Source organism: Cuculus canorus, chromosome 25 (assembly GCF_017976375.1).
Source record: "Cuculus canorus isolate bCucCan1 chromosome 25, bCucCan1.pri, whole genome shotgun sequence".
Lineage (NCBI taxonomy): Eukaryota > Metazoa > Chordata > Aves > Cuculiformes > Cuculidae > Cuculus > Cuculus canorus.
In genome coordinates this window covers 1,960,584-1,972,596 of record NC_071425.1, presented here as the reverse complement: position 1 = coordinate 1,972,596, position 12,013 = coordinate 1,960,584, and the positions used below count along the sequence as shown (strand labels likewise).

The window sequence follows — 12,013 nt, the reverse complement described above, 5'->3', positions numbered from 1 at the left end:
ACTGGCCAGAGTCTCATAAGCAGAACCTCTTTTTCTCTCTCATCTGTGCAGCCTGGAGAATTCCCAGGTCTGAACAGTCAGGAATTCTTCTCCATGCAAATCTCCACTTCACCAGGAAAAAGAGTAAAGATTAAGAGATAGGAACAACCTCCTTCCAAGGTTTGTCTTCAGGGCCGGCAGCAGCAGGTCTGCTGTTTGCCAGCATCACCAGGTCTAACGCTCCAGCACTGAGAACTTTGCATTAAGGAACTGCTGGAAGTAGGTCATTTTCCCAAATTTTATATTAGACACTACCTAATCTGCAGGAAAAATCTCTTGTGAAGGAACAAGGAAGATGAATTGCATTGTTCTGGCACTGAGCTCTACCATTTCCTGCAGAAGATGTGGAAATGATCCTATCCCATCACTAAAGTCACCAGGCAGCTGCGGGAGCAATGTCAGGTCTGGCCAGCCTCACCTCCAGAGAGGGCATTCCCTGGTGGGCATGATTACAGACAGGACATTCCCTAGGAATACCAGAAGCAGGAGTGCTGTACGGGCCGAAGCTCGCCCCTCATTAACTGCAAACCCTTAATGTGCAGAACGATAGCCAGCCAGATCCTTCATCGCGGCAGAGACAGTGCTCAGCCTCCGAAAAGGCTCTCCAGTGCAGGACCAGGACAGCCAGTGCCTCTACCGTGTGTGGGAGGCGAGCAGCTCGGTTCCAGCAGAGCACACAGCTCAGCTTTGCTTTTTTTTTACGGCTTTCACAGGCGTATCTAAAGCACTGATCTATGTCCGGTTCTTAGAGATGGAACATTCACAGTAACAAAAAGCAGTTGTTTATCTGACCGTGTTTAATCCACTTTTGATTGGCAATTAATTTGTTCCCGATAGTATTTACACATCTAACAGTAAATGCTAAGCTTGGGCCCTCTGATGCTTCAAAAAGCTTCAGCTTTTTCCCAAACAGACACCAAAACCCAACTTCTTAGTCAGAGTTTCTGGAGAAGGGGTGTTTGCAGGCTGAACCTGCAAGACCCCTCTCTCCCTTTCATCAAACCATTTCCATTTCCTCACTGAGACACCGTTACCTGTGATTAGTTACCCACGGGTGGGTAGTTTACCCATTCCCCTATCAACACAAGTGCTACTGGAGGGTTACCATAACCTCACACTCAGACATCTCACCAGGCATTTCTTTTCAAGTGAGAAAGCCAAGGAGACCCTTTAGAGTTGCTCAAGCATAAAACCGACCAAGCAAACACCAACTGCGTAACAAAGACTCCTGGGAGCTACCTCCCTTCTTTCTATCCCCTAAAACAGCAGGAATGTGACTTGTCAGGGCACTTTTAACTATGTCAGTGCTGTAAGCAGGTAACCAGGGCTTCTGGAACCTCAGCAACCTCCGAGCGCAACACCGAACGCAGACAGAGCTGGTCCTGCTCGCTTCTGAGCATCTGACCCGGGCACACCTGACTGCTGTGGAGTCTGAAAGAATTACAGACAGACAACAACTCTTGGGAGCTCAGCAAGCATCAGGACAGGTTAAAGGGTCTCTAATTCACTGAGGTGTTTTGTACGTGGACACCTCACTACACACTCCCAACTCCTGTGCTTACCACTGTCTTGGAGCCGGAGGCTTCTCTCAGGAGAGCAAAAGTCTACCTAACAAAAGTTCTGTGCATAACTATGAAGGCAGCTGATGAAGAGCGAGCTCCTGTACAGTCAGTGCTTACGTAACTGCTGAGTCTGGTGGCAAAAGCAAATGGGATTTCCTGCCCTTTTATTGCTAAAAAGTCACAGTAATTCCAGTCACTGCACTTAGTGACCGGCTGCGTTGTCCCCACACTCCTACGTTGAGAGCGATGGCAGAGATTAAACACACTTCTACAGAACTAAGCCACTCCTGGGTGGTAAAAGCAGAGTTCTGGGTGTGAACTACGGTCTTTCCAACTTCTGTGTTTGGAAATCTGGGAGCACATCAGCAAAACCTCACTTAGACTGGCATTTGAGTTGGAAAAACCCCGCGATCTGATCACAGCTCCTGCTCATCACCGATTCAGTTCAACCCAACAGGTATTTGTTGACCAACAAAATCACACAGCTTCAGGAGGGCCACACAAACAAGCACGAGCCTTTCACATTGATCGCGGTGACGTTATCCTAATTCACATTGATACCAGGACAAACCATAAAAATCAATTAAATTAATCAGAATATTTAACATACTCCATATTTTAAATGAACACAGTAATTATATCAAGTCATAACTACCGTGTAAAACGCCACTCACTAAAAAACAGCTTCACTAACCAACAGGATACCTCATACATCATCAGCGATGTTCAGAGCAACGCAGGAGTTGTTTGGGACTCCAGGCTAAGCAGAGAAACCTCAAGTTATGAGCCCTACACCACACTTTCAGCTATGAAAGGGGAAAACACATTTGTTTTTCTGTTTCTCCAACCCCATTTTGGATATTCTGCTCTGTTTTCTTTCCCCCATCCAAAAACCTCCACAATAAGGTTTGTCAGACAAGCAGAAGCCAAGTCCATCACCAGGCGAGACCCAGAACAGCGAGAGCTACAGCGACAGGACAGACGAGAGACTTCATGGTTGGATTAGAAACGATAGGAAACAGAAAGCTGAAGCGGGCACACCTTCAATGCTTTCATTTTCAAACAAACAATATCTGCTTCTTAAGCAATAAGGATTGTATTAATTATTCAATAATTAAGACGATACTTAAGTTAAACCAATACGAATTTTACATGTGGGCACGGCCAGTGCGTTCAGTCACTATTGAATAGAAACAGCTTTGGTTTGTGTGTTCTTCCATTGGAATCAATGAACTCCTTCCTGTTCCTCAAGTATAGGTTTTGGAGGAATTAAACAAAAAAAGCCTGTGCAAGTGGCTGCAACGCAAAGGGGCGCAGAATTCCAGATCCACTCTTCATTACTGTAATAATACCAACAGAACCTTTATGGACCAGCATACAAACAGCTGCCAAACCGCTTGCTCGGTGATATAAGATGCGACTACCTGCAGAGGATCATAAAACACTCCACACAAACCTGACAAGGCCCAAATCAGGCACAATCGTGCATTTATCCCAGTGGCACCATCTTCAGCGGACCCTGCAGAACAAGCCACCCACTGCCACGCTAACCAAGAAAATCTTTCTCTAAGCGCTTTGCTTTTAAATGCAAACAAGACGCTCTCGCATGACCTTACCTATCCAAGTCATCTTCCCCAACTAAAATAGGGGGGAGCGGAAGCGGAGGCAACGTTGAAGTTTTCAGGTGTGGGATAGCAGCCGTCACAGACACTTGTGGTTTTGTAGCGACTGGGACAGAGGACTGAGAGTTCACCTGAGAGGATAAAGTAGACGTCCTTGTGTGGGAGGAAGATGGCAAAGACGTCGGGGCTGACGTAGGGACCTGAACGGGAGTCGGTTGGGATGGCGGCAAAGGCGGAACAGCAGGTGATGGAGGCAAAGGTGGCAGCGGTGGAGTTGGAGGTGGTGGTGTGGTTGTCGGCAGAGGCGGAGGAGGTGATTTTATTGAGGGTAGCGGGGGTGGGACCTCCTTCTCCACAGTGTCTGTCTCTTTTGGAGAGAGGAGATCCTCTGCCGCTGCTATAGGCTTCGAGTCTTTTGTTCCCAACTGTTTTGAATCTCTAACTGGAACAGGATGCTTCCTCTCGGAGTTCTCCTCTGCCTTGGTTTTTGTCTCTGCAGGGGTTTTAGTCTCTGCATTTGCATGCAGTAAACTAACTAATTCCGTATCTGAAGATGATTTTTCAGATTTAACAGTTTTGATGACCTTTTTCGACTCTGTTCCAGACTCCTTAAGCTCAGCTAGGCTGTTCTCCTTCCTAGACAGGAAAACAGGTGAGCCCTTTGCCTCCTTTCCATCCACTTTGGCCGCAGCCGCTGCCGCTGCCGCTCGCTCCTTCTTCTTCCTGAGTTCAGCCCCCAGACTGGAGTTGAGCGGCAGCCTGGTCGGCGATATACTGGAATGACGACTGCGTGAGCCAGATCTCTGCTTTTTACTGTGAGATGATGAGTGTCTGGAATAGCCAGGACTTCGGCTTCGGGACTTCACAGACTTCCTGCAGAGAGAACAGGGAGGAGATAAATGAAATGAAGCACCACAACCTCTGAGCTACTCACCAATATCAAGAGCTCTCTTGGAAGATAACGCGAGGCCAATATGTGTCAATTAAATTCAGAGAGTCAACACCTGCCGGGAGAGACTGATACAAAAAGGAGTTTATTGACTAAAGCACTGCAAGTTTCAGGGCATCATCTGGCCTCCCAACACCAGGAACACCCTCGCAATCACACCGTTAGGACAGAAATGAAGGACTGAGATCAGTAAAGACGAGATCACAGACGTACACGCTGAATGGGAGACTTCAGTTGAGATGAGCTGACAGTTTAGGAATCTTTCGCAGTAATTATGTACAACTTTGAAGGAAACAACGGATAAAATATGACTGTCCCCATGGGAATGGTGCCTCAGGAAACATCACACTCCAAGCTAATTTTTCCCCCTGGTTCTTCTACCATCATTGGGGCTCTAATTTGCATATTGTGACTCAGGAGAAGGAAAAAAAACCCTCAGGAATGTTAATTCTGTTAGACGTACATCCAGAGGGTCTTATCTTCCTATGTAATCATTGGGCTCTAAATTAGGTGTATATGCAGAAATAAACCACGCTGAAAATCCACACTGCACTACCAGCGAGGCAGGAGACCCCTCACACCATCAAGGCACACACGACGAGCCTGGCCAGGAGACGGCAGAAACCACCAGCTCGCTGGAGAGCAGTGCAGAAACAAGATAAAAAATAAAGTGGAAGTGGAAACTGGTACTTCCAGTGTCTAAAGTAACTGACGAGATAGAGCTGTTTCCTCTGCTTCAGGAGGAACGAGGATGCTGCGGGCCACAAGACAGCACACTTTAACTGCACATGTGGCAGGCTCTGATGGGGTTAGAAATGGGGTGAGCCAACACGAAAAGAAAGAGTTCTGAGGTCAGACACTATCAATGCTACAATCAAAACTACACCCAAAGATCTCTTCTATTCTATTTTATTACTGAAAACACCTCGAGCTCCGAAAACACAGAATTATCTCACAACATGGTTCCACAGTGGTTACAAAGAACACCCAGTAGCATCCAGCTTCGAATACCAGAGGTGCTGGCTTGCTTACAACCACACTGGAAACGTCTTCAACGACTGGTTTAAGTGCTACACAAAACTATCCCGAGACAACAGATATTTGGAAAACAAACCACAGAACCAAGAGAGACTAATGCAAAGTTCCTCCCTGGACACTACTGGCACCTCAAGGCCAGACAAAGCTGTGACCATGTGGGAGGTGAAGACTCTCCCTGCACAGTGGTGTGGAGTTCACCATAATCCTCTTCCCTTCCTGCTCCAAGCATGAGCATGCTTCCTTCTTGCTCCTCAGCTCAACTCCAAACCTCGTGCTGATGGTGTCAAAGAACACGACGACTGCAGGCAGCCCTTACCTTTAGACTTGCACAATAAATGTACAACCAGAAGGAGATAAAAACCTGTCATCTGAAGTCACTCCACTATTTTCCTCCTCACTGCACTGCTCTGTAATGGCAATGCTGCCTTGGGATCATCTCTTTTTCCAAGGTTTCTGCCTAGGCAAGTAACAGTCTCGGACACTGTTCACCACTTGGGCAGCAGTTCACCTGCCGCATGCCAGAGCAAAGTTGCCGGGAGCTGAAGCCATTATGCTTTCACTACACTCCAAGACATGTGCAGACTAAGGAAAACATTGCTAAGGAATCGGGTAGGATGTAGTTTACTGCAACCACAAATAGTTTTGGGGTTAGCATTCCCTACTGCAATTCTTTCAGGACAGATTGCTTAAGATGCTGTGAAGCTCACTTCCCCGCTCCCTGTCTACCATCTTTGCCCATGATTCCTCCCCAGCGCTTATTCCAAGCTGTCTGCAGAGCAACATCCTCAACAAGATCTGATATAAGGTAAACTTCTCCAAAAATGCATTTTCACTTTATTTTTAGGAGTGTATGTTAGAAACGCAGCCACCAAAGACACCTGCACACACAAGCAAAGGAAAGGTAATGCAGGGCACGCAGAGTTTGCTGCTCCCAGTAGGATTCCCTCATGAAAGGGTCGCTGCAGAAGGAGCTGCATCGCAGAACCAGCTCCTCCAACCTGACCAGGGCTGGAACGGCTCCATGACCTTCCACCAAACACATACACTTCTCCCTGACGACTAAACCTGCTTACTCTGTCCCAGCAATCATCTTCTTTCTCTCCAGTCCTCTAATGATAATTACCTATAGTTATTACACAAAGAGCTGTTGTTTCTAAGCCCATTTTCCAGCTTTACAGTTTCTTTGTGAGACCTGAAAAAGGCACGGCATCCACAAGCTTGTCCGGTTTCCCAGCTACACCAATGCAACCAGTGCCAGCCCCCTCTAGACCAAACCTTATCCTGTGGCATCAGACCACCAGTGGCCTCACCACCGCTGCAGCACTCGCTGAGGAGCCATCTCCCACAGCAACGCTTGCTTTTATCACTGCGAGACACCCCAAAAAGATACAATAAGACAGCGGATGCAGAGGCAGATTTTACTGTTTAAAGATACTCTTTGTGTCCTTCATAAGAACCTCTGTGTGGCTCTGCCTGCAGCCAGTCAGTGCTTCTATCCCTTTCTCCCTGAGCGTGTGTGAAAGCAACACGACAGCCACATCACTTCACCAAGATTATAGATTATAGATTATAGATACAAGCAGGGGTGATTCGGCCTCACACGCAGCTCTTTTCCAGTGTTAAAACACACCTTGTGGTCTCTCTAGCACTGGGAACTCGAAACAGGAGATACTAAACATGACCACTGCCAATCAACATAAATAAGTCAGAGATAATAGTTCAAATAAAAAAGCATTATTGCTTTAATTTAACTGATACAATCAGGAGGCGAGAATGGTCTTTGGAGGAGGGAATGCTAGAACACTCCCGACCTCCTCACGTTGAAAATGCCCATGGCTAACAGCCATTGGCAATGGTGACCCCAAATCAGTTGGCAGCCTTATGCCTACAAACTTCCACATTATCCACTACACAAACTCCTTGAACATCTACAGATGTTAGAAGACTGTACCCGCTCCAAGCCACAACAGTGTGAAGTAGAAACGCGTACCTGGAAAGCCTGACAGTGTGCCCCGTGCTCCAACTCCGCATGAAACAGGCTCAAAGCGAAGGCCAGCATTTCTGTTTCCAAATGCCCGACGACGTTTTGCCATGGCAAGGATCTGTGTGCAAGTGGCCACTACTACGGCACGTGCGGACGCTGGTAACCGGCTGCTATACTTAGTACAGAGCACGGCCCACCTGCGGCAAGCTGAAGGCTCTGGAATTTCTTGTTCCAGTTTTAGCTGCAGCAACAGCAGTTGCTACACGGAATGGCAAAGCCACATCTGGTATTTTCCCTACTGATCAAATCAACCTCATTTCCTCACAAATTGAGAGCGAGTGTTTTTGCGCAGCCATTTGAAATGCAAAAGTTCTGTATTGTCTCCAATCAGCACTGCACAAAGATTCAGATTCCTAATGCTCTGTTTGAGACGTAGCGATTAGAGAAAACACAAGAATGCACTGAAACCCCAACCTACCCACACTGTCAGTCAGTGGAAATAGTTCAGTGTCCCAGAAAAACCTGTGTTACCTCCTTCTCAGAGTTTAGGATGTTCATTACCTAAATGAGTGTACCAATTAAAGATGTTTTCTCTCCCAAACTGCTCCGGCCCCTCTGCAGGAGCCACCAGAAGAGATCAGACAGTGGCTCGCGAGCTGCTCAGGTACAAAGCCAGCTGCCTTCAATTCCACATTCATCGGCAGATCAATCACTGCTGGCGTGAGGGAACGTGGCAGGGGAAGCTCAGCCCATCCACTCCTTCGGCTCCTAAGCAGCCAACGCAGCCCCTGCCAGCCCCGGGGCTGACCTCGACCACAAACTGACAGCCACTGCCGCACCACGCAGGCTGCAGGCTCAGCGGAACAAAACCAACAGCGAATTACAACTTGTGATTGGCCTAAAACATGGAAAACACATGGAATTCCCTCTGTCCCTTTACTAAAATGACTTCAGGAGGATGTTTCCTGAAGGCATAATCCATGTTTTTTGTGCTGTACGGCACAGTTATCTGCCCAGAGAAGAGAGAAAAGTAGTGGTTAATCAATGGAAATCAGAGATTCAAAGAATTCAGTACAAGCTGAGCGTAAACAGCGAATAAGCTTTGGATTCTCTTTTGGTTTGGGGTCCAGCATTTTGTCAGTGACTCAGAGATGCCCTTAAAAAGTTCCTTACGTGGGTTTGTAAGTTCAGGGAAGCAGCACAAAGTGTTTTGAAGCAGCTCCTGTAATTAAGATCAGGAAAAGATAAGGCTTGATTTCTCAAGTCAGAAGCAACCAGACATCTACAGAACTCCAGGCTCGCCTGGGAAGCAGAGTGACCTGGGGGAAAAAATGCCTTCTTCCATACCAGTCCAGCTTCCACATGGTTTCTCCCAGGTTAGGATAGAACATAAGACACTTAATGGGTGCCACAAGACACAATTATATCATGAAGTGTATGCACGTTTTCAACTACTCTTACAAAAGGACATAACATTAGAGCAGTGTGACCAGAGCAAAAAGGATTGAGGGGAGGAAGAACAATATCAAGGACTCTTCCCTCAGACCTCTCAGGTGGACACAGAAAACAGGGCAGAGGAGAAAGAGCCTGAAAAAAATCTTCACTATATGAAATCCCTGCAGGATTTTACACAGCAGCTTTCAGGGTACTAAAACTGAAACACCTCTCACAGCAAGGACAGAAGCAGTACTACAGAAGACAGGATTCCTGAAGTTAAGAGCAGAGCTCTAGTAACAAAAGCCGCATTCCAAAAACCATGAGTTCTTTGGGAACCGTTGATCACAAACACGCTCTGGGGCAGCATCTTCACTCGCAGTTCCCGTTTGGGCCAGAAGATGCAGCATGGCTAAGGCAGCACAGAGCATTTCTGTAGCTATTGCATTCCAGGTCACATCTTAATTGCCATAGAGATACAACCAAAGCTCGCCAGCAGCCACGGCGGTAACTGGGAACTCACCGAGCATAAGCTGTGGCTAGGAATCAGCATTAGACTACATATTTGTGCATGTAACAGGATGGTTAACGAACACCTGAAATAACACACACAGAACTACCTTCAAACAATCGTTTCTCTCTGTAGCAAGGTTACTAACTGAAGGAAAAAAGAGAGAAAAAGGATAGTTAGGCCAAAATAGAGCTGGTTTCTTCCAGAATGCCCCGATTTCAGAATGGAAGAAAGTCTGGTAGTGAGAAAAGAAAGTTTAGGGTAGAAAGACAAAGTTTACACATGCTCATCGCAAAACCAAAGGGAGAAAAGAGACAAATCAGTTCAGAAAGAACAAAACATACTCAAAACACTCTCCTGAAGAGGGTGATAAAGCTTCCACGTGTAGGAAGCCGCTAAGGGCTTCTAGAAATAGGTGAAAACATTCTCCCAGGAGCTGGGGCCACCTCCAGAGGTGGGTGTAACTTAATCCCGGGACCTCATTCAGCCGTAGGCCTCTGAGCTAACATGGACGCTGCCGACCGCCAGCCGGGGAGGGGTTTCCCAAAGCATGCACACCATTTTAAAGGGAATTGCCATGGACCCCATCCCAAAACAATTCCATGTGGACCAAATTAGCCAGCCAGTGACCTGGATCCCAAAGACATGAGGATGGGGGTTACCCCTCCACTGCCCAGAGCCACTCCGTCCTCATCCTCATTCCCAAGGGGAAGGAGGGCACCCACCTGGCAATGGGGCTTCGGCTCACGGACCGCTTCGTGGTGAAAGGGCTACTGGAGCGCCGTCGGCTGTAGGGGCTCGGCGATCTCCCGCTGTACGACCCGCTGCCTCTCTCGTAGCTGGAGGAGCGTCTCCGGTTGTAGGGGCTTATGGACCTCTGCCGCCGGCTGTAGGGGCTGGGAGAGCGTGTGTTCGACTGGTAGGCCACAGGCTCCTTGTAGGGTGGGCTGATGGACTGCCTGCGCGAGGAGCCGCTGGGGCTCTTCCTGTAGGGATCGTAGTTACTGGATGTGTGAGAGCGGGGAGGACTGAGGTCATACTCCTGGATGTAGGAGGCTCCTGAAGGGCTGTCATCCAGTTTAGGGCTGTCAGACCACTTTCTGTGGGGACTTCGGGATTTCCGCTTCGGACTGTCAATAGTTTTGTAACTTTTTGGAGCATCCCTTTTCCGATGGCTTTTACTGCGCTCTTTGTGGCTGGACTTGAGCTCACGATCCTTCCTAGATTTCTCCTTGTGTGCTTTGGCTGAGCGAGACTCCTTGTTGCTACTCTTTGAGGACAGGGACTTGGGGTGCTCCTCGCTCTCAAGGAGTCTCTTGGAGGATCCCGAAACCCTCTCCTTGGTGGACCCGGACCTGCTGGATGCTTCCAGGCTCTTTTCTAACTTCCTTTCTTTCTCTGCCTGTTTGCTCTTCATCAGCTCACGGATGCGCTTGTGCTGGTGGTGCCGATGCTTCTGCATCCTCTCACTCCTCTCTGCTTTCCTTTCCTCGTTCTCCCTCCTGTCCAGCTTGAGGGCCACATCATCCGAGAAGGTATCTGAATCCGAACTGATGTCATCGTACTCCACCAGCGGCTTGATCATCGCACCCAAGGTCGCCGCTGCCTCCTGGGCTGCCAGCGGTGACTCCTTGGAGTGCCTGGACTTATGCCTCTTGTGCCTGGAGGCCACCCGGTGCCTCTCTTTGCTGTTCGAACTCCCGCTGCCAGGCGCATGCTGCGAGGACCCCCCGCCGCCCCCATCCTTCTTGCCCCCATGTCTCTCTGGATTTGGCATTCCTCCTCCACTGTGCTCGACAGAGGGGAGGGGGGGGACTCCTCCAAAACCCCCAAACTTTAAACTTCCTCAGCACCCACTCCTGGCACCATTCACCCCAGCCCTCCCTGCCGCCAACACCCCCTCCTACATGGGGAGTGGGGCAGGGAGCTCTGCACCTCAAGGCCCCGGAGAAGGCGGAATGGGGAGGGAGGAAGGGACAGGAACCGAGAGGGGAAAGGGCTTTGAGGCCCTGGAGGGGGTGCAGTGGGGAGAAGGGAGGCAGGAACGGGGGGAGGGAGCAGGGAGAGGTGGGAGGAGGGACAGGAACTGGGACGGGAAGGGGTCTCAAGGCCCCGGAAAAGGCAGAATATGGAGGGAGGGGGCAGGAACCGGGACAGCAAGGGTCTTCGAGGCCTTAGAGAACGCGAAACGGGGGGGGGGGGGGGGGGGGGGGGAGAGCAGGAACCGGGAGGGGAAGGGGCTTCGAGGCCCCAGAGAAAATGGAACAGGGAGGAAGGGGGCAGGAACCGGGAGAGAAAGGGTTCTCAAGGCCCGAGAGGAAGGTGAATGGGAAGGGAGAGGGAGACGGAACCGGGAAGGGGGGGGCCCGGCCTTACCGCCTCCTCCGAGGGGCCCAGGCCCGGAGGGCAGCGCTGCCGCGGGGGCGCCCCGGGAAGGCGGGGCCTGGGCCCGCGCTCCTTCCCCACCCCGTAAAGCACGGTTCACGCCGGTCCCTCAGGCGGAAGAGCGCCCGGTCCCACCCGCCGTCCCGTCCAGCCGCCCCGCCGCCCCCCGCTCACTTCCCAAAGCGAAACGGCTCCGCGTCCAAGGGGGGTGGGGGGGGCGCACCCACCAACTCTCGCGAGAGCCAGCCAAATCTCGCGAGAGTTTGTCCTCCCCGCTGTCCCACCTGCCGATCTCGCGAGACCTTACGGGAGGGGGGAGGAGGAGGGGGCGCGTGCAGTCCTCTCGCGAGACCTGCGCCGCGAGATTTCTCTCCGCTGAGGCCCTCGGCGGCTCCCGAGTCAAACTTTATGTCCGTCCCCTCCCAAACTCCGCCCCTCAGCTCCAGGCCCGGCCTTCCGCCGCTATCCTCCGCGCCGGGGCTGGGCTAC

General features: G+C 50.1%; 1 protein-coding gene across 5 annotated transcripts in view; it reads right to left on the bottom strand.

Annotated features, from left to right (window-relative positions):
* Nucleotides 1-11,330, bottom strand: part of CDK12 (cyclin dependent kinase 12) — a 30,175-nt gene extending 18,845 nt beyond the window's left edge. For 4 of the 5 annotated variants that reach the window (XM_009556686.2, XM_009556687.2, XM_054088064.1 and 1 more), the window contains exons 1-2: nt 9,865-11,330; nt 3,218-4,096 (exon numbers count right to left, since the gene is read on the bottom strand). In XM_009556686.2, the coding sequence (XP_009554981.2) occupies nt 3,218-4,096; nt 9,865-10,916 (1,931 nt within the window). In that variant the 5' untranslated portion in view covers nt 10,917-11,330. The remainder of the gene's footprint in view (nt 1-3,217; nt 4,097-9,864) is intronic. The other variant, XM_054088066.1, reaches the window with a different exon arrangement.
* Nucleotides 11,331-12,013: the final 683 nt, after the last annotated feature.